The sequence below is a fragment of the Rhinopithecus roxellana genome, chromosome 12 (genome assembly GCF_007565055.1).
Source record: "Rhinopithecus roxellana isolate Shanxi Qingling chromosome 12, ASM756505v1, whole genome shotgun sequence".
NCBI classification, from domain to species: Eukaryota; Metazoa; Chordata; class Mammalia; order Primates; family Cercopithecidae; genus Rhinopithecus; species Rhinopithecus roxellana.
Genome location: NC_044560.1, coordinates 108,501,615 through 108,520,449, shown reverse-complemented (window position 1 = coordinate 108,520,449; position 18,835 = coordinate 108,501,615). Strand labels below are relative to the sequence as shown.

Here is an 18,835-nt window from a genome sequence, read left to right as displayed (position 1 = left end):
TGGGCGGAAGCACGTGTTTATTCTCAGGGTCGCGGGTGCGGGGGCTCAGAGGCCTGGCCAGGGTTGGGACTGGGGCTGGAGTTGGGTCTAGGTTCAGGCTCCAGGCTGGTATTGGGCTCAAGGCTGGGCTTGGGCTCAGGATTGGGGCTGGGCTCAGGGTCCAGGCTGGCGTCCTCCTCCGGGTCTTCATCCCAGGGGAAGGTCGGCATCCCCCGCATCTGCTTGCGGTAGACACGATCGAAGGCTTCGCTCTGGGCCACCGTGAAGTGGTTCTTCCAGTCGCCGCAGACCCCTGGAGGGGAGGGCGCGCCAGGGGTTGAGGAGCCTCTGGGGAGCAGTGTGCCCCTACCTCCAACATTCCAGCACCCTCTTTACCCCTCTCGGCCTTTGGCGAGGTGTTCCCTTTGCCAGAAACACCGTCCTCCCCACCCTCCACATTGCCCCCTTTGTGTCCTATGGTGGCAGAGTCTTGGCCTGTCACCTGGCACCGTTCTCACCTCCGCCCTCACTGCCTCTGCTACTGCAGGCTTCCTGTCAGTCCTCCCCTTTATCCTGGACCCTTTAAGTCTCTGCCTAGAACCTCTGTCTCCAATCCCGAATTCCTGCCCACCTTACAGCTTGTGTCACCTCCTCTGCGACCAGTCCCAAACCTCCCCTGCTAGAACAAGGCCTCCTATCTCAATGCCCCCACAACACTCCGTGCTGCAGCCATTACTGCTGGGACATGGAAGGGACCCCCTTCTGCAGGCACTGTGCTCAGGGCTTGCAACCAATTTGCTGATTGGCGCAGCAGGGAAGCCTCAGGAACCCTCCAACTCTCAGTTTTCTATTTTTTTTTTCTTTTTGAGATGGAGTCTCGCTCTGTCGCCCAGGCTGGAGTACAGTGGTGTGATCACGGCTCACTGCAACCTCCTATTCAAGCGATTCTCCTGCCTCAGACTCCCGAGTAACTGGGATTACAGGCATGCACCACCACACCCAGCTAATTTTTATATTTTTGGTAGAGATGGCGTTTAACCATGTTGACCAGGCTGGTCTCAAACTCCTGACCTCAGGTGGTCCACCAGCCTCGGCCTCCCAAAGTGCTGGGATTACAGGGGTGAACCACTGCATCCAGTCCAAGCCTTAGTTTTCTCATTGTGGGGCTATCACCAGGGCATCACCCCTCACCTGGAAACCTGGGGCTGATAGAATTCAGGGATTCTGCTATGGCAGCAGAATCACTTGAACCCGGGAGGCGGAGGTTGCAGTGAGCTGAGATCACGCCACTGCGCTCCAGCCTGGGTGACAGAGACTCTGTCTCAAAAAAAAAAAAAAAAAAAAAAAAAGATGCTTCTCTGGTGGCTTGGCAGATGGAGGAAGAGGCCATGAGCCTCGTAATGCAGGTGGGTCAACAACTGAGAAGGTGAGGCAAGAGATTCTCCCCTAGAGCCTTCAGAAGAAACATATCCTTTTTAACACCTTGATCTTAGCCCAGGGAGACAGATCTTAGCCCAACTCCTGACCTCCAGAAATGTTAAGAAAGTACATGCAGCTGGGTGTGGTGGCTCACACCTGTAATCTCAGCACTTTGGGAGGCTGAGGCAAGAGGATTGCTTGAGCCCAGGACTTTGAGACCAGCTTGGGCAATATAGCAAGACCCCTGTCCTTATTAAAAACATATGTTAAAAAAACAGGGGCCAGGCACCGTGGCTCACACCTGTAATCCCAGCACTTTGGGAAGCCGAGGTGGGCAGATCACTTGAGGTCAGGAGTTCAAGAGCAGCCTGGCCAACATGAAACCCCCTCTCTACTAAAAATACAAAAATTAGCCAGGTGTGGTGGTGCATGCCTGTAATCCCAGCTGCTCAGGAGGCTGAGGCAGGAGAATCGCTTGAACCCGGGAGGTGGAGGTTGCAGTGAGCTGAGATTGAGCCACTGCACTCTAGCCTTGGGGACAGAGCGAGACTCCGTCTCAAAAAAAAAAAAAAAAAAAAAGAAAAGAAAAAAAAAGCCAGGCGCGGTGGCTGACAATTGTAATCCCAGCACATTGGGAGGCTGAGACGGGTGGATCACAAGGTCAGGAGATTGAGACCATCCTGACCAACATGGTGAAACCTCATTTCTACTAAAAATATAAAAATTAACCAGATGTGGTTTCAGGTGCCTGTAGTCCCAGCTACTCAAGGAGGCTGAGGAAGGAGAATCGCTTGAACCCGGGAGGCGGAGGTCGCAGTGAACCGAGATCGCGCCACTGCAACCTCCAGCCCGCCTGGGCAACAGAGTGAGACTCCGTCTCAGGAAAAAAAAAAAAAAAAAAAGAGTAAATGTGTCGTTTTGAGCCATGGAGTTTGCGGTGTTCGTTACAGCAGGAAGAGGAAACAACTACGCTGCTGCCTGCACCCCATAACCCAAAGTTTGAGTATTTCTGCCGTGATCATGGCCATGGAGGAGGATTCATGAAGATTCTAGATCTCCACTCTCGGGTAGACCTGGCATTGGCAGTACTCCTGGATGTGTTGCTCTCGTTGGGCGTTCTCTGGGTGGGGACGCCTCGGGTGGCTGGCACATGTGCTGAGCCAGTGCTAAGCCCTGTGCGTGATCAACCCTGGGGCCACAGTGACCCTGTTCACCCAATGTTACAGCTGGGTGAGAAACTGAGGCCCAGAGAGGTTAAGTAACTCTCCCAGGTCACATAGCCAGGCAGTGGCCTAGTGAGCTCTGAACCCCAAAGCCCCCGCACCTTTCCGGAGGAAGGCCCCGCGACGGTGGTCCAGCAGGCTGGGAGGCAGCAGTGTGTAGTTGGACATGGTGTTGGCCTTCATGGCGCCGAAGGTCGAGTGTGCCACAATGGAGCCCAGTGCCTCCTTGCCCAGCGGATGGCCCAGGAACCTGCAGATGCGCTGCACGGAGCCCTGTAAGTCCTGCAGGCAGGGGAAATGGGTCAGCCGAGGGAGGGCACTCGGCCAAGGAAGGAGCATGGAACCTGGGGTCTGCACATCTGGGTCCTAACCCAGGGCTGCCTGAGGGATGCTGCCTCTTTGCCTCAGTTTCCCCAACTCCAAGCTGAGGGGTTGGGCTATATTGCCTCTAAGGGTTTTTGCAGTTTCTGTCTTTGGACGGTTCTCTAGGTGAGAGGAATAGGTGGGCTTGGGGCAGAGGTCACAGCAGGGTCAGAGGTCAGTGCATCACCTTACCCGGAATCACCTTCCTTCTGTTAGAGACAGGCATTGGCTGGTCTACATCTCAAACCTGCTCCTCCCCCAGGCTCCCATTGTAGGATCCCATCCACCCAGGAGCCTGGCCTCCCTCTCTGGGTACCCCTCACCCCCAAACTCTGTCCCATCATCAGACCTGTCCCTTGCCACCTGCCTCCCCTTGCCATGTCCCCTCCCCTGTGCCCCTGTAGCCTAGCACTGCCCAGGTCTCATCCTCTCCTTCCTGGACCCATGCCCCAGCCTGCTGCTCCATAACCTCCCTGCCTCCAGTCTTCATCCCCCTCCAGCTCATCCCCTACACCCAGACTGACCCTGCTCCTCACTGGCTCCCAACTCTTCTGTGGCTCCCGAGTGCTCTGGGACAGAGTCCCAGACCCAGACCCAGACCCAGCTTTCAAGCACAGATGTGGGGCGGGTGCAGTGGCTCATGCCTGTAATCCCAGCACTTTGGGAGGCTGAGACAGGCGGATCACTTAAGGTCGGGAGTTGGAGACCAGTCTGGCCAACATGGTGAAACCCTGTCTTTACTAACAATACAAAAGTTAGCTGGGCATGGTGGCGGGCACCTGTCATCCAGGTGCTGTGCTCGGGAGGCTGAGGCAGGAGAATCATTTGAACTGGGAGGTGGAGGTTGCAGTGAGCCGAGATCTCACCACTGTACTCCAGCCTGGGTGACAGAGTGAGACTCCATCTCAAAAAAAAAAAAAAAAAAAAAAAAGAACAGATGTGGTCTGCTTTCAGCTCTTCCAATACCTTTCCCACCCTCTCCTTCTGGGACTCACCATTCCCTACACATTCCTCCCTCCAGGCCTTGGCATGGGGCTTCCAGAGGGGCCCATTGCCATGGCTGCAGCTCAGATATCACCTTCCTTACTGAGTGTCTACTATGTACCAAGCTCTGATCCAAACCCCCATACATTTGTGCCAATCCCACCATCAGCTTTGCAAGGGAAATGTCATTATCTCAATTGGTAAATAGAGGCCCAGAGAGGGAGAGACACTTGTCCAAGGTCACACAGCCAGAGAGGAGCTCAGGTTCCTGGAGCCCTTAGTCCTCCCCTTTGCCCCTCTGCTTATTTTTTTAGATGGAGTTTCACCCTTTTTGTCCAGGCTGGAGTGCAATGGTGCAATCTCGGCTCACCGCAACCTCTGCCTCCCGGGTTCAAGCGATTATCCTGCCTCAGCCTCCTGAGTAGCTGGGATTACAGGAATGCGCCACCACGCCTGGTTAATTTTGTATTTTTAGAGACGGGGTTTCTCCATGTTGGTCAGGGTAGTCTCGACCTCCCGAGCTCAGGTGATCCACCAACCTCGGCCTCCCAAAGTGCTGGGATATCAATGAGACTGAGTCTCACTCTGTCGCCCAGGCTGGAATGCAATGGTGCTATCTCAGCTCACTGCAACCTCCACCTCCTGGGTTCCAGTGATTCTCCTGCCTCAGCCTCCAAAGTAGCTGGGATTATAGGCATGTGCCACCATGCCCGGCTAATTTTTGTATTTTTAGTAGAGACAGCGTTTCACCATGTTGGCCAGGTTGATCTCAAACTCCTGACCTCAAGTGAGGTCTGCCTGGGCCTCCCAAAGTGCTGGGATTACAGGCGTGAGCCGCCGTGCCCGGCCATCGCTGCCTTTTCATACGTAGTGCCCAGCACGGTCAGCCCTCCGGTCAGCTCCGCCAACCCCATGGCTCCTATTTTCCAGGTCATTCCTGGTTTCATAACCTTCCATCTCTTTATCTTCTTGAACCACTGACGTGTCCCAGAAATTTTAACATGTGGGCGGCGCCTCACACCCAGGGGCAGCCCAGAAGCTGTCAGGCTCTGTGGCCCAGTTCTGGGTTTGGAGAAGAAAGCTTGCTGGAAAAGAGGGGGAGGAGCAGTACCAACACCTTTTCTGGAGCTTTCCATTAAAAGAAAGTTACCAGGGTGGAAAAAAATAACTAAGGAGTCTGCAGGCAAGAGCCATATGCCTTGGGCAAGTTATCAACCCTCTCTGAAGTTACAAACTTCCAGTTTCCTCATCGATAAAATAGGGATAATAACAACATTTGGGAAACATATAAAATTATCTTTTTTTTTTTTCTTTTTTTTCTGGAGACAGAGTCTTGCTCTATAACCCAGCTAGAGTGCAATGGTGCGATCTCGGCTCACTGCAACCTCCAGCTCCCAGGTTCAAGAGATTCTCCTGCCTCAGCCTCCCAAGTAGCTGGGACTACAGGCGCCTGCACCATGGCTGGCTAATTTTTTTGTATTTTTAGTGGAGATAGGGTTTCATCATGTTGGCAAGGCTGGTCTCGAACTCCTGAGCTCAGGTGATCTGCCCACCTTGGCCTCCCAAAGTGCAGGGATTACAGGCGTGAGCCACCATGCCCAGCCAAAATTACCGTCTTAAGATAAACACTGGTTGGCGGGTCAACAAGAGCAAAACTCTGTCTCAAAAATAAATTAATTAATTAAATTAAATAAATACAAATAAAGACTGGTTGAATACAGGCATTTCATGTGGTTCAATCTTATTTCTTTCTATTTTTTGGAACAAGGTCTTGCTCTGTCGCCCAGGCTGGAGTGCAGTGGTGGGATCTCAGCTCACCGCAACCTCCGCCTTCTGGGTTCAAGTCATTCTCCTGCCTCAGCCTCCTGAGTAGCCGGGACTACAGGCATGTGCCACTGTGCTCTGCTGATTTTTGTATTTCTAGTAGAGATGAGGTTTCACCATGTTGGCCAGGCTGGTCTCGAACTCCTAACCTCAAGTGATCCACCTGCCTTGGGCTCCCAAAGTGCTGGAATTACAGGTGTGAGCCACCACACCTGGCCCTCTCTCTCTCTTTTGAGACAGGGTTTTGAGGTGTTGCCCAGGCTGTACAGTGGCACCATCATAGCTCATTGTGGCCTCGACCTCTTGGGCTCAAGGGGTCCGCCCACCTCAGGTTCTCAAAGCATTGGGATTACAGGTGTGAGCCACTGCATCCGGCCAACCCTCCTGTGTTAAATCTCGCCCCTGCCCGTTCCTTGTCTTCCTTCCCACTTGCCTTTGCTCCTTAGCTCCTCTGCCCCGCTAGCCCGCTGTGTGGTGTAGGGATTTTGTCTGTGGTCCTAGCTCACAGGCTCAGGGCCTCTGTTCTGTTCCTGCAGTATCCCCCGGGGCTGGCGCATTGCATGAGGAAGCGGAGGGGTCCTGAGACCCTCGGGAAGGGGAGAGAGTGGGGTGTGAGCAGAGGGCATCGGGCGGGGGGATGCTGCACCTGGCGGAGGTGGGGACTCACCTGTTGCAGCTCCTCGTAGGTGATAAATAGGAAGTTGTCTTTGCCCTGCATCCGAAGCCAGCCCTTAATGTGGTCGAACCAGGAGCCAAACTGCACTGTGGGCAGAGGGACAAGTTGGGTGAGGGCCAAGTGACAGGGTCCCCCCAGCCCCACTGGGGCTCATGGGTCTAACTAGCTGTGCCCCACAAACCCCCAGGTCCAGCCCCCAGAGCACCCACATCTCCACCAAGTTTGGGGGCTCTTCCAACCTGCTTCTCCCCTGGTTTTCCCATCTTGGGGTGCTCTTGTCTATCTGTCCATCCAGTCCCCCTCGGCACACCTGGATTTCCCTCCAAAGCCAGGGTCTCTGACAGCAGCAGATAAAGGAACACGTGGCCAAAGGGCGCTGCCTTTCTTACTACCTGGGGCCTGTGTCCTCCTGTTTCCTTGTCTGTTCTTGTTTCTCTCTGACTCTGTCTCTCTTTCTGCATTTATTTCCTTACTTCTTTTTATTTTTTAATTTTTATTTATTTATATATTTATTTATTTATTTTTTGAGACGGAGTCTCGCTTTGTCACCCAGGCTGGAGTGCAGTGGCACCATCTCGTTTCACTGCAAGCTCTGCCTCCCGGGTTCACGCCATTCTCCTGCCTCAGCCTCCCGAGTAGCTGGGACTACAGGTGCTCGCCACACCCGGCTAATTTTTTATTTTTAGTAGAGATGGTTTCACCGTGTTAGCCAGGATGCTCTTGATCTCCAGACCTTGTGATCCGCCCACCTCGGCATCCCAAAGTGCTGGGATTACAGGTGTGAGCCACCACGCCCAGCCTCTTTTTTATTTATTTATTAATTTAATTTTTTTGAGACAGGGTCTCACTCTGTTGCCCAGGCTGGAGTGCAATAGCGTGCAATAGCACGATCTCTGCTCACTGCCACCTCCCCCATGGGCTCAAGTGATCCTCCCACCTCAGCCTCCTGAGTAGCTCGAATTACAGGCGTGTGCCACAATGCTTGGCTAATTTTTGTATTTTTAATAGAAATGGGGTTTCACCACATTGGCCAGGCTGGTCTTGAACTCCTGACTGCAAGTGATCTGCCTGCCTTGGTCTGCCAAAGTGCGGCATTAGAGGCATGAGCCACTGTGCTGGGCCCCCGTCTCTTTTTTGTTGCCCTCTCTCTCAGTCTTTCTGTATCTCAGTGTCTTTCTGTCTCTGTCTCCTCTGTCCCTTGCTTGTCCTGCATCTCTTGGTCTCTCGGTCTCTCTCCCTCCGTCTCTTCTTCTCTTGGTTGCCTGCTCTCTGTCTCCACTGCCCCTTTTCATGCCCTGTGTCTCTGCCTCTCTCCCTTTCTTACCCCTCCTCTGTCCCTCCTCTGCCCATCAGGGTCCTCTGGGGCTCCTCCGCACCCTCCTGCCTGGCTTTGCCCTGTCCTCACCTTCGCCTTTGAGGAAGTCCCTCAGGAACTGGTCGGGCGTGCCCGGATCCTTTAACTGCCCGGCAATCTTGGAGTAATGATAGAGGGAGACCACGACGTCCCGGGGGTTGCGGCCCATGTAGATCACCTGCGTGCGGATGATAAGGAGAGGGGAGAAGGCGTCAGACGCAGGCAGGACCCCAGCCCCTGAGGCCTCCTGCCCTGGAGACCCCTCTCTTCTGACCCTGAAGCAGGAAGGACTCAGGGCAGATTTTTTTTTTTTTTTTTTTTGAGACGGAGTCTCGCTGTGTCACCCAGGCTGGAGTGCAGTGGCCGGATCTCAGCTCACTGCAAGCTCTGCCTCCTGTGTTTACGCCATTCTCCTGCCTCAGCCTCCAGAGTAGCTGGGACTACAGGCGCCCGCCACGTCGCCCGGCTGGTTTTTTGTATTTTTTAGTGGAGACGGGGTTTCACCGTGTTAGCCAGGATGGTCTCGATCTCCTGACCTCGTGATCCACCCGTCTCGGCCTCCCAAAGTGCTGGGATTACAGGCTTGAGCCACCGCGCCCGGCTTTTTTTTTTTTTTTTGAGACGAAGTTTTGCTCTGTCGCCCAGGCTGGAGTGCAGTGGCACGATCTGGGCTCACTGCAAGCTCCGCCTCCTGGGTTCAGGCCATTCTCCTGCCTCAGCCTTCCGAATAGCTGGGACTACAGACGCCCGCCACCACGCCCCGGCTAATTTTTTGTATTTTTAGGAGAGACGGTGTTTCACTGTGTTAGCCAGGATGGTCTCAATCTCCTGAGCTGGTGATCTGCCCGTCTCAGCCTCCCAAAGTGCTAGGATTATAGGCGTGAGCCACCACACCCGGCCTTTTTTTTTTTTTTTTTTTTTTTTTTTTTTTTTTTTTTTTTTGAGACGGGGTCTGACTCTGTTTTGCCCAGGCTGAAGTGCAGTAGTGCCATCTCAGCTCATTGCAACCTTTGGCTCCTGGGTTCAGGCGATTCTCCTGCCTTAGCCTCCTGAGTAGCTGGGATTACAGGAGCGTGCCACCACACCCGGATAATTTTTGTATTTTTAATAGAGATGGGCTTTTACCATGTTGGTTACTCACAGGGTGAGGAACCCCTTGAGGACAGGCAGGGTCTTACTCGTTCCTAGAGCCTTAACCCAGAGTCCCACACACAGGAGGCTGTGGAAATTGCTTGAGGGGATGACGAAGGCATAAAGAGAAGGAGGCTGAGAAAGAACACTTGGCTAGCCGCGGTGGCTCACGTCTGTAATCCCAGCACTTTGGGAGGCCGAGGCAGGAGGATCACTTGACCCCAGGAGTTCGAGATCAGCCTGGACAACATAACGAGACCCCCATTCTACAAAGAATACAAAAATTAGCTGAGTGTGGTGGTGTGTGCCCATGGTCCCAGCTACTCGGGAGGGTAAGGCAGGAGGATCACTTGAGCCCAGGAGGTCCAGGCTGCAGTGAGCTGTGATCATGCCACTGCATTCCAGCCTACATGACAGAACAAGACCCTGCCTCAAAAACAAACCAAAAAACAAAAAACAAAACAAAACACCCCCAGATCCACCAAAAACTAAATGAAAACAGACTTAGAGAAACGTGGCTTCTGGTGTGAGGCCTTGTAATGACGTTGGTGCTCTCCAGGCTCCCTCCTGATTCCTGTGCTATAGAGGATTCCTTTCTGCCCAGAGAAAGGCCTGGCCCTTGGCCCTGGGTCCTGAGATACTTCCTAATCCCTTGGAATTTTTTGTTTGTTTGTTCAGATGGAGGCTCCCTTTGTCTCCCAGGCTGGAGTGCAGTGGCACGATCTCAGCTCACTGCAACCTCTGCCTCCCAGGTTCAAGTGATTCTCCCTCCTGCCTCAGCCTCCCAAGTAGCTGGGACTACAGGTGGGTGCCACCACACCTGGCTAATTTTTGTATTTTTAGTAGAGATGGGTTTTCACCATGTTGGCTAGGCTGGTCTTGAACTCCTGACCTCAAGAGATCCATCCGCCTCAGCCTCCCAAAGTGCTGGGATTACAGGCATGAGCCACCGTGCCCAGCCTAGTCTTATTTTTTAGAAACAAGGTCTTGTCAGCCAGGCGCTGTGGGTGGGCATGGTGGTGGGTGCCTGTAATCCCAGCTATTTGGGAGGCTGAGGCAGGAGAATCGCTTGAACCCTGGAGGCAGAGGTTGCAGTGAGCCGAGATCGTGCCATTGCACTCCAGCCCGGGCAAGAAGAAGGAAACTCCGTCTCAAAAAAAAAAAAAAAGGAAAGAAACAGGGTCTTGTTCTGTCCTTGAGGCTGGAGTGCCTGTGGCACAATCATGGCTCACTGCAGCCTCAAACTCCCAGGCTCAAGTGATTCTCCCACCTCAGCCTCCCAAGTAGTTGGGACTACAGGTACATGCCACTACATGTGACTAATTCTTAATTTTTTTTGTAGAGATGGGTGTTACTAAGTTGTCCAGCTGGTCTTGGACTCCTGGGCTCAATCAACTGCCCACCTTGGCCTCTGAAAGTGCTGGGATTTCAGGCGTGAGCTACCGCGCCCAGCCCCCTTGCCTGATTTTCAAGTTTGCTTTCATTGTAATTGACTATAACCAGGGAGTGCAGCGGCTTTGCTGAACACTATGAGTTTTGCTAAGTTGTTGAGCCTGAGGGTGGTCTTGGGGATTTCCCGATTGCAGTCCCCCTCTCTGCTCTGACCAAGCTCAATTCCTTGGCCATATCACCCAGTCCTGGGGCTTCGATTAATTACAGAATACATGTGCCACGGAATTGCAAATGGACGTGTCAGCCGAGGTCTCTCCCCTCAGATCCCGATGGGTGCATTTCTGTGCCCACCGGCAGCGTCCGCTGGACGTGGGATGGGCCGCAGCAGAGCCCGTGTCTTCCCCCGCCGCCTGCTCCCCTGCCTCCTCCCCGCCTCCTCCCCTTCCCAGTTGCCCAATCCTGACAGTTGCTTCTGCCGAAACCTTGCAGTCACCCTTGACTCATCCCTTTCTCTCACACCCACATCCAGTCTGTCAGCAAATCCTCCCGGTCTCGCCTTCAAAATACCTACGCGACCACCACCCTGGTCCAGCCACCTTCCCCTCCCCTGGACCCCGGCCAGCGCCGCCTCTCTGGCTTCCCGGCTTCTGCTCTCTCAACAGTTGGTCCCATCTGGCCGCCAGAGGGCGCCGGTGAAGCCTAAGCCCACTCGGGCTCCTCCTCTGCTCCGATCCGTGCTGCGCTGCCGCGTTACTCGGTCAGAGCTCAAGTCCTCGCTGGGCCCAAGCGGCCATGCACATTTTGGCTTCTGTTGCCCCCGACCCCGACCTCAACTCCACTCCTCTCCCCACTTGCTTACTTGGCTCCGGCCACACCGACCTCCTTCTTGCACCTCAGATACACCCACCTCAGGACCTTTGCACCTGCTTTTCCCGCTTGCCTGAAATGTTCTTCCTCTGGAAACCCCTGTGGCTCCTACCACCGCCTTCCGGGTTTTTACTCACTGGGTGCCCCCTTGACCTCCTTTTATAATTGCAGCCCCACGCCCACCCCTAACTCTATCTCTAGCCCTGTCCCCCCAATGTAAATTTATCCCACTAGACATTTTATATATTATATCGTATTATATATTATATATTAAATATATAAATATTTAATATACAAATATTAAATATATTTAAAGTATATTGTAATACTATCATATTATTATATGTAATATAATATATATATACATATTTTTTGAGACGGAGTTTCACTCTTGTTGCCCAGGCTGGAGTGCAATGGCAAGATCTCAGCTCACCGCAACTTCTGCCTCCTGGGTTCAAGTGATTCTCCTGCCTCAGCCTCCCGAGTAGCTGGGATTACAGGCGTGCGCCACCACGCCCAGCTAATTTTGTATTTTTAGTAGAGACAGGGTTTCTCCATGTTGGTCAGGCTGGTCTCGAACTCCCGACCTCAGGTGATTCGCCCACTTCAGCCTCCCAAAGTGCTAGGATTACAAACGTGAGCCACTGTGCCCGGCCGTAATTTTTTTTTTTTTTTTTTTTTTTTTTTTTTTTGAGATGAAGGTTCAGTCTGTCTCCCAGGCTGGAGTGCAGTGGTGCCATCTCAGCTCACTGCAACCTCCGCCTCCTGGGCTCAAGTGATTCTCCTGCCTTAGCCTCCTGAGTAGCTGGGATTACAGGTGCCCACCACCAGATCCAACTAATTTTTGTATTTTTAGTAGAGACAGGATTTCACCATGTTGGCCAGGCTGGTATTGAACTCCTGGCCTCAAGTGGTCTGCCTGCCTTTGCCTCCCAAAGTGCTCGGATTACAGGCGTGAGCCACCGCACCAGCACCGGCTTTTTTTTTTTTTTTTTTTTTTTTTTTTTTTTTTTTTTTTTTTTTTTTTTTTGAGACTGAGCTGTTGCCTAGGCTGGAGTACAGTAACGTGATCTCAGCTTAGTGCAGCCTTGACCTCCTGGGCTCAAGCGATCCTCCCACCTCAGCATCCCAAGTAGCTGGGACTACAAGGGTGTGCCACCACGCCTGACTGATTTTTAAAATTTCTTGTAGTGACGTGGTCTCACTATGTTGCCCAAGTTGGTCTCAAACTCCCGGCCCAAAGTGATCCTCCTGCCTCAGCCTCCCAAAGTGCTGGGACTACAGGTGTGAGCCATCACTCCCTGCCAAAGGGCAGACATTTCTGTGTGTATATTGATCACTGTGCTAGGCATTTCTGTGTGTATATTGACCACTACACTAGAGCAGAGCCAGGCACATAGTAGGTGCTTAACAAATAGGTGCTGAATGAATCAATGTGTTATGCTCCATCTCCTTGTCACCCCACACACCCATGCAGCCCCTCCCAACTGACGCACACCCCTCCTCCCAACCTTGGCCTTGGAGCTGAAGAAGGCCTTGGTGAAGATCTGGATGGGAAGATGGGAGCTCATGAGGCGAGGGCTGTACTGGTCCGGGAGGCTGAAGGCACCCACGATGGTCTCACACCAGGGTGCCCGCTCCCAGATGGGCACGGAGCGGATCCAGGACGGATCCCCGTCCTTCAGGATTAAGCAGATGATCTCGATCATCCAGGTCGTGCCTGTTGGGAGAAATCGAGCAGATTATTTGGGTGCGGGAGGGCTGAAGAGGGAGGATATCATCAGAATAATCATAACAGCATTTATTAAGCAATTTGCCTTTTTTTTTTTTTTTTTCAGGCAGAGTCTTACTCTGTCGTCCGGACTGGAGTGCAGTGGTGTGATCTTGGCTCACTGCAACCTCTGTCTCCCAGGCTCAAGTGAGTCTCCTGCCTCAGCCTCTCAAGTAGCTGGGATTACAGGCACCCACCACCACGCCCGGTTAATTTTGTATTTTTAGTAGAGATGAGGTCTCCCCATGTTGGCCAGGCTGGTCTCGAACTCCCGACCTCAGGTGATCTGCCCGCCGCCCCCCCTCGGCCTCCCAAAGTAGTGGGATTACAGGTGTGAGCCACCGCACCCAGCCTGACAGAATTTATTGAGCAATTTACCACGTATTTTATCACACTGATTCCTTACAGCTGGAAGAGAAGGCAGGGTTGCTTAACCTCATTTTCAGAGCTGGAAACTGAGCCTCATAGAAACCATGCCGCTCGTCCAAGGGGACAGTGCTAGGAAAGTGGTGCAGGGCAGAGACTGGCGAGCTGTCCACCCAACCCCATTTCAGTTTTCTGCTGGGACTATGGTGTGATGACCTTTTCTCTTCTCCCCTGCTGCTACATGTGGGGCCAAGAGACTGGGTCTGGCCAAGGAAGTGTAGGTGGTGGTGATGTGATGTGTGGCTATTTCCAGGCCTGGCCCATAAACGCACACCATGTGACTCCCCACTCTCTCTGCTCCTGGATACTGAGACTCCAGAGGAGAATCTGGGACTCCCGGGGATGGCAGAGCCATGAGATGGAAGGAACCAAATGTCTGGGAAAGCATGGATTTCCCCGCCGCTTCCTTCCACTCTTCCTACACCAACTAGAGTTTATAGGAACAAGAAACAAACTTGGGTTCAGCCACTGAAATTCTGAGGCTGATCTATTAGTACAGCCAGAATTGCTTTACTTATTTATTTATTTTGGGATCAAATCTCGCTCTGTCGCCCAGGCTGGAGTGCAGTGGTGTGATCACAGCTCACTGCAGCCTCGAAATCCCAGGTTTAAGAGCCTTCTGAGTAGCTGAGACTGCAGGTGCACGCAACCACACCTGGCTAATTTATTATTTTTATTTTTAGTAGACACAGGGTTCCACTGTGTTGCCCAGGCTGGTCTTGAACTCTTGGGCTCAAGCAATCCTCCTGCCTCAGCCTCCCAAGGTGCTGGGATCACAGGCACCACGTCCAGCAGGCACTGCTTTACTACATGGAGGAAGCTGGAATTGAACCCAGGTGTCTGGACATAAAAAATCTCTGTTCTTTTTACTTTTCACTGCCCACTTTTGAGGGTCACCTCCTTTTTTTTTTTTTTTTTTTTTGAGACGGAGTTTCCTGCTTGTTGCCCAAGCTGGAGTGCAATGATGTGATCTCAGCTCACTACAACCTCCGCCTCCTGGTTTCAAGTGTTTCTCCTGCCTCAGCCTCTCCTGCCTCAGCCTCCCGAGCAGCTGGGATTACAGGCGTTCGCCACCACGCCTCGCTAATTTTTGGTATTTTTAGTAGAGACCGGATTTCACCATATTAGCCAGGCTGGTCTTGAACTCCTGACCTCTGATGATCTGCCCGCCTTGGCCTCCCAAAGTGCTGGGATTACAGGCGTGAGCCACCACACCCGGTCGAGGTTCACCTCTTTATTTCTGTGGGGAGCCACAGAATGTTACCTAGTGGAAAGGGACCTCATCAAGGAGCCAGTTCGCAGTTTTGAATTTCAGGAGACCACAGGCTGTTCAGAAGAGAAACAATTACCTTCACAATTACCTTCTGTTAGTGTTCATTGCATTTAATTCTTTTTAAGACAGGATTCCTTTTGAGACAGGATTCCGCTCTGTGACTTGGGCTGCAGTACACTGTTGCAATAACAGCTTACTTCAGCTTTAGCCTCCAACTCCCAGGCTCAAATGATCCCCCCACCTCAGCTTCTGGAGTAGCTAGACCACATGCACCGAGCAATTTTTTTTTTTTTTTTTGAGATGGAGTCTCACCCTGTTGCCCAGGCTGGAGTTCAGTGGCTCTATCTTGGCTCACTGCAATCTTGGCCTCCTGGGTTCAAGCAATTCTCCTGCCTCAGCCTCCCAAGTAGCTGGGACTAGAAGTGTGCCACCATGCCTGGCTAATTTTTGTATTTTTAGTAGAGATGGGGTTTTGCCATGTTGGCCTGGTTGGGCTCAAACTCCTGACCTCAAGTGATCCACCTGCCTTGGCCTTCCAAAGTGCTGGGATGACAGGCATGAGCCACCACACCTGGCCTGCGCCCAGCTAATTTTTTAAAATTTTTGTAGAGATGGGGTCTCACTGCATTGCCCAGGCTGGTCTGGAGCTCCTGGCCTCTAGCCATCCTCCTACCTTGGCCTCCCAAAGTGCTGGGATTACAGGCGTAAGCCACCACATCCAATCCATTCACTGGTTTTCATTCTAACAACCACCCTGTACCAGTTATCAGTTTACAGGCTGGTGGCTCCAACTTCAGGCCTCTCTCCCGGTTTGTGATATTGGAGCTGGACCCTGTAAACATTTCTCCTCTGCCAGCTAGCTCAGTGTTAAGCCTTGTCAGCAGAGGGCGCTGGAGGAACACTGAATGAGGATGGGGCTCTTCCTGATTCTCACGGGCTTCTCTTCCTCATTCTCAGGGGCCCCTCTCAGAGGAATCTTGTGATGGACAGGGACCAGCCCTGCACTGGACACCCAGTGACGTTTACCCCTCCCCCTAGCAAATTTCAGTGGCTTGTTGCACCTCAATGAACTTCTCAGTCACCCAGTGGGCCATGGCCATACCTCTGCAGTGAAACTCTAATCTTGGGTGGGGAGCGGGTTGGGCAGGCAAGTCCTTCTTCCCAATTTCTGTCTTCCTCGGGAGTTTGGCTTTAGCCCTAGAGGAAGTGGCTTCTCCCTAGTTTAGTTATTCCTATGTGTGGTGTTGTTTGTTTGTTTGTTTGAGATGGAGTCTTGCTCTGTTCCCAGGCTGGAGTGCAATGGTGCGATCTCAGCTCACTGCAACCTCCACCTCCTGGGTTCAAGCAATTCTCCTGCCTTAGCCTCTCAAGTAGCTGGGATTACAGGCGCACGCTACTACACCCTGCTAATTTTTGTATTTTTAGTAGAGACGGGGTTTCACCATGTTGGTAAGGATGACCTCGATCTCTTGACCTTGTGATCTGCCTGCCTCAGCCTCCGAAAGTGCTGGGATTACAGGCATGAGCCACCGTGCCTGGCCTTTTGTTTTTTGTTTGTCTGTTTGTTTGTTTGAGAGAGTCTGGCTGTGTTGACCAGGCTGGAGTGCAGTGGTGCAATCTCGGCTCACTGCAACCTCCGTCTCCTGGGTTCCAGCGATTCTCATGCCTCAGCTTCCCGAGTAGCTGGGACTACAGGTGTGCACCACCAGGCCCAGCTAATTTTTGTATTTTTAGTAGAGATGGGGTTTTACCATGTTGGCCAGGCCGGTCTTGAACTCCTGACCTCAGGTGATCCACCTGCCTCGGCCTACCAGAGTGCTGGGATTACAGGCATGAGCCATCACACTCGGTCGAATTTCCTTCCTTTTTAAGGCTGAATAATATTCCATTGTATTGGTATAGCATAATTTGTTTATCCATTCATTAATCAACAGACATTTGGATAGTTTCAGCTTTTGGTAATTGCAAATAATGTGGCTATGAACATTGGTGTACAAATATCTGTTACAGTCTCCCCACCTAAAGTTTAGTTCTTTTGGGCATATTCCCAGAAGTTGAACTGCTGAGTTTATATGGTAATTCTATGTTTAATTTTTTGAGGAACTGCTAAATTGTTTTCCATAGCAGCTGTACCATTCTACATGCTCACCAACAGTGCACAAGAGTCCCATTTTCTCAACATCCTTGCCACACTTGGTATTTTCTTCTATTCTGTTTTTTTCTTTTCTTTTTTTCTCTTTTTTTGATATGGAGTTTCACTGTTGTTGCCCAGGCTGGAGTGCAATGGTGTGATCTCGGCTCACTGCAACCTCCACCTCCAGGGTTCAAGTGATTCTCCTGTCTCAGCCTCCTGAGTAGCTGGGATTACAGGCGCCCGCCACCACGCCCAGCTAATTTTGTATTTTTAGTAGAGATGGGGTTTCTCCATGTTAGTCAGGCTGGTCTTGAACTCCTGACCTCAGGTGATCCATCTGCCTCGGCCTCCCAAAGTGCTGGGATTACAGGCATGAGCCACTGTGCCTGGACTATTCTGTTTTTTTTTTCTTAAATTTCTTTTTTTTTTTTGATAGAGACAGGGTCTCATTATGTTGCCCAGGCTGATCTTGAAATCCTGGGCTCAAACGATCCTCCCACTTTGGCCTCCCAGAGTGTTGGGATAATAGGTACGAACCACTGCACCTGGCCACATGTTATTTTCTAAGTAATAGCCACCTAATGTGTGCAAATAATTCTCTCTCTCTCCCTCTCTCTCTCTTTGAGAGAGTCTCGCTCTGTCACCCAGGCTGGAGTTCAGTAGCGCAATCTCGGCTCACTGCAAGCTCCGCCTCCCGGATTCAAGTGATTATTGTCCCTTAAACTCCTAAGTAGTGGGATTCCAGGTACACGCCACCATGCCTGGCTCAAGTTTTTTTTTTTTTTTTTTTTCTTTCTGAGTCAGGGTCTCGCCGTCTTCCCCAAGCTGGAGTGTTATGGCATAATCATGGCTCACTGCAGCCTCAACCTTCTAGGCTCAGGTGATTCTCCCACCTCAGCCTCCCAAGTAGCTGGGACTACAGCCATGCACCACCGCACCTGGCTAATTTTATTTTTATTTTTTTGTAGAGATAGGATTTTGCCATGTTGCTCAGGCTGGTCTTGAACTCCTGGGCTTAAGCTATCCACTTGCCTTGGCCTCCCAAAGTGCTGGGATTACAGGCATGAGCCACCATGCCCAACTGCAAATAATTCTTTTTTCATTTTATTTTGAGACAAGGTCTTGCCCTGTTGCCCAGGCTGGAGTGCATTGGTGCGATCTTGGTTCACTGCAACCTCTGCCTCCCCAGTTCAAGCGATTCTCATGCCTCAGCCTCCCGAGTAGTTGGGACCACAGGCATGTGCCACCATGCCCAGCTAATTTTTGTATTTTTAGTAGATATGGGGTCATGTAGGCCAGGCTGTTCTCCTACTCCTGACCTCAAGTGATCCGCCTGCTCCGACCTCCCAAAAGTGCTGGGATTACAGGCTTGAACCACCCCGCCTGGCTTGGAGAACAAGTTTCCACAATTTCTACAGAGGGAAATGTAGCCATTATATATCAGAATTACAAATGTACCGACTCTGACCAAGCAATTCTATGTCCAGGTATTTGTCCTGGAGATAAATGTATTCAATGCCAAGTACTGCATGTACAAGATACTGTGCATACCGTTTACATTGTATACACAGGCAAAAGATTGAACATTAATATCAATCAGTAGGAAACTGGTTAAGCAAGAATTATTGTATATCCTGTGTCATGAAATACTATGGAACTGTAAAAAAAAAAAAAAAAAAAAACCCAGAAAGTTATTTGTTTAAAGTTCCAAGATGGGACAATGAGAAAGAAAAACAAGCAAAATCAAGACCGGGCGCAGTGGCTCATGCCTGTAATCCCAGTACTTTGGGAGGCCGAGGCGGGTGGATCACCTGAGGTCAGGAGTTCGAGACCAGCCTGGCCAACATGGCAAAGCCCCATCTCTACTAAAAATATAAAAATTAGCCAGGCATAGTGGCACGCACCTGTAATCCCAGCTACTCGGGAGATTGAGGCAGGAGAATCGCTTGAATCCAGGAGGCAGAGGTTACAGTGAGCCAAGATGGCACCACTACACTCCAGCCTGGTCGTCAGAGTGAG

General features: G+C 51.6%; 1 protein-coding gene across 1 annotated transcript in view; it reads right to left on the bottom strand.

Annotated features, from left to right (window-relative positions):
- Positions 1-18,835, bottom strand: part of SULT2B1 (sulfotransferase family 2B member 1) — a 49,119-nt gene continuing 30,284 nt past the window's right edge. The window contains exons 3-7 of the mRNA XM_010368656.2: positions 12,724-12,932; positions 7,874-8,000; positions 6,460-6,554; positions 2,723-2,903; positions 1-292 (exon numbers count right to left, since the gene is read on the bottom strand). Of these exons, the coding sequence (XP_010366958.1) occupies positions 24-292; positions 2,723-2,903; positions 6,460-6,554; positions 7,874-8,000; positions 12,724-12,932 (881 nt within the window). The 3' untranslated portion in view covers positions 1-23. The remainder of the gene's footprint in view (positions 293-2,722; positions 2,904-6,459; positions 6,555-7,873; positions 8,001-12,723; positions 12,933-18,835) is intronic.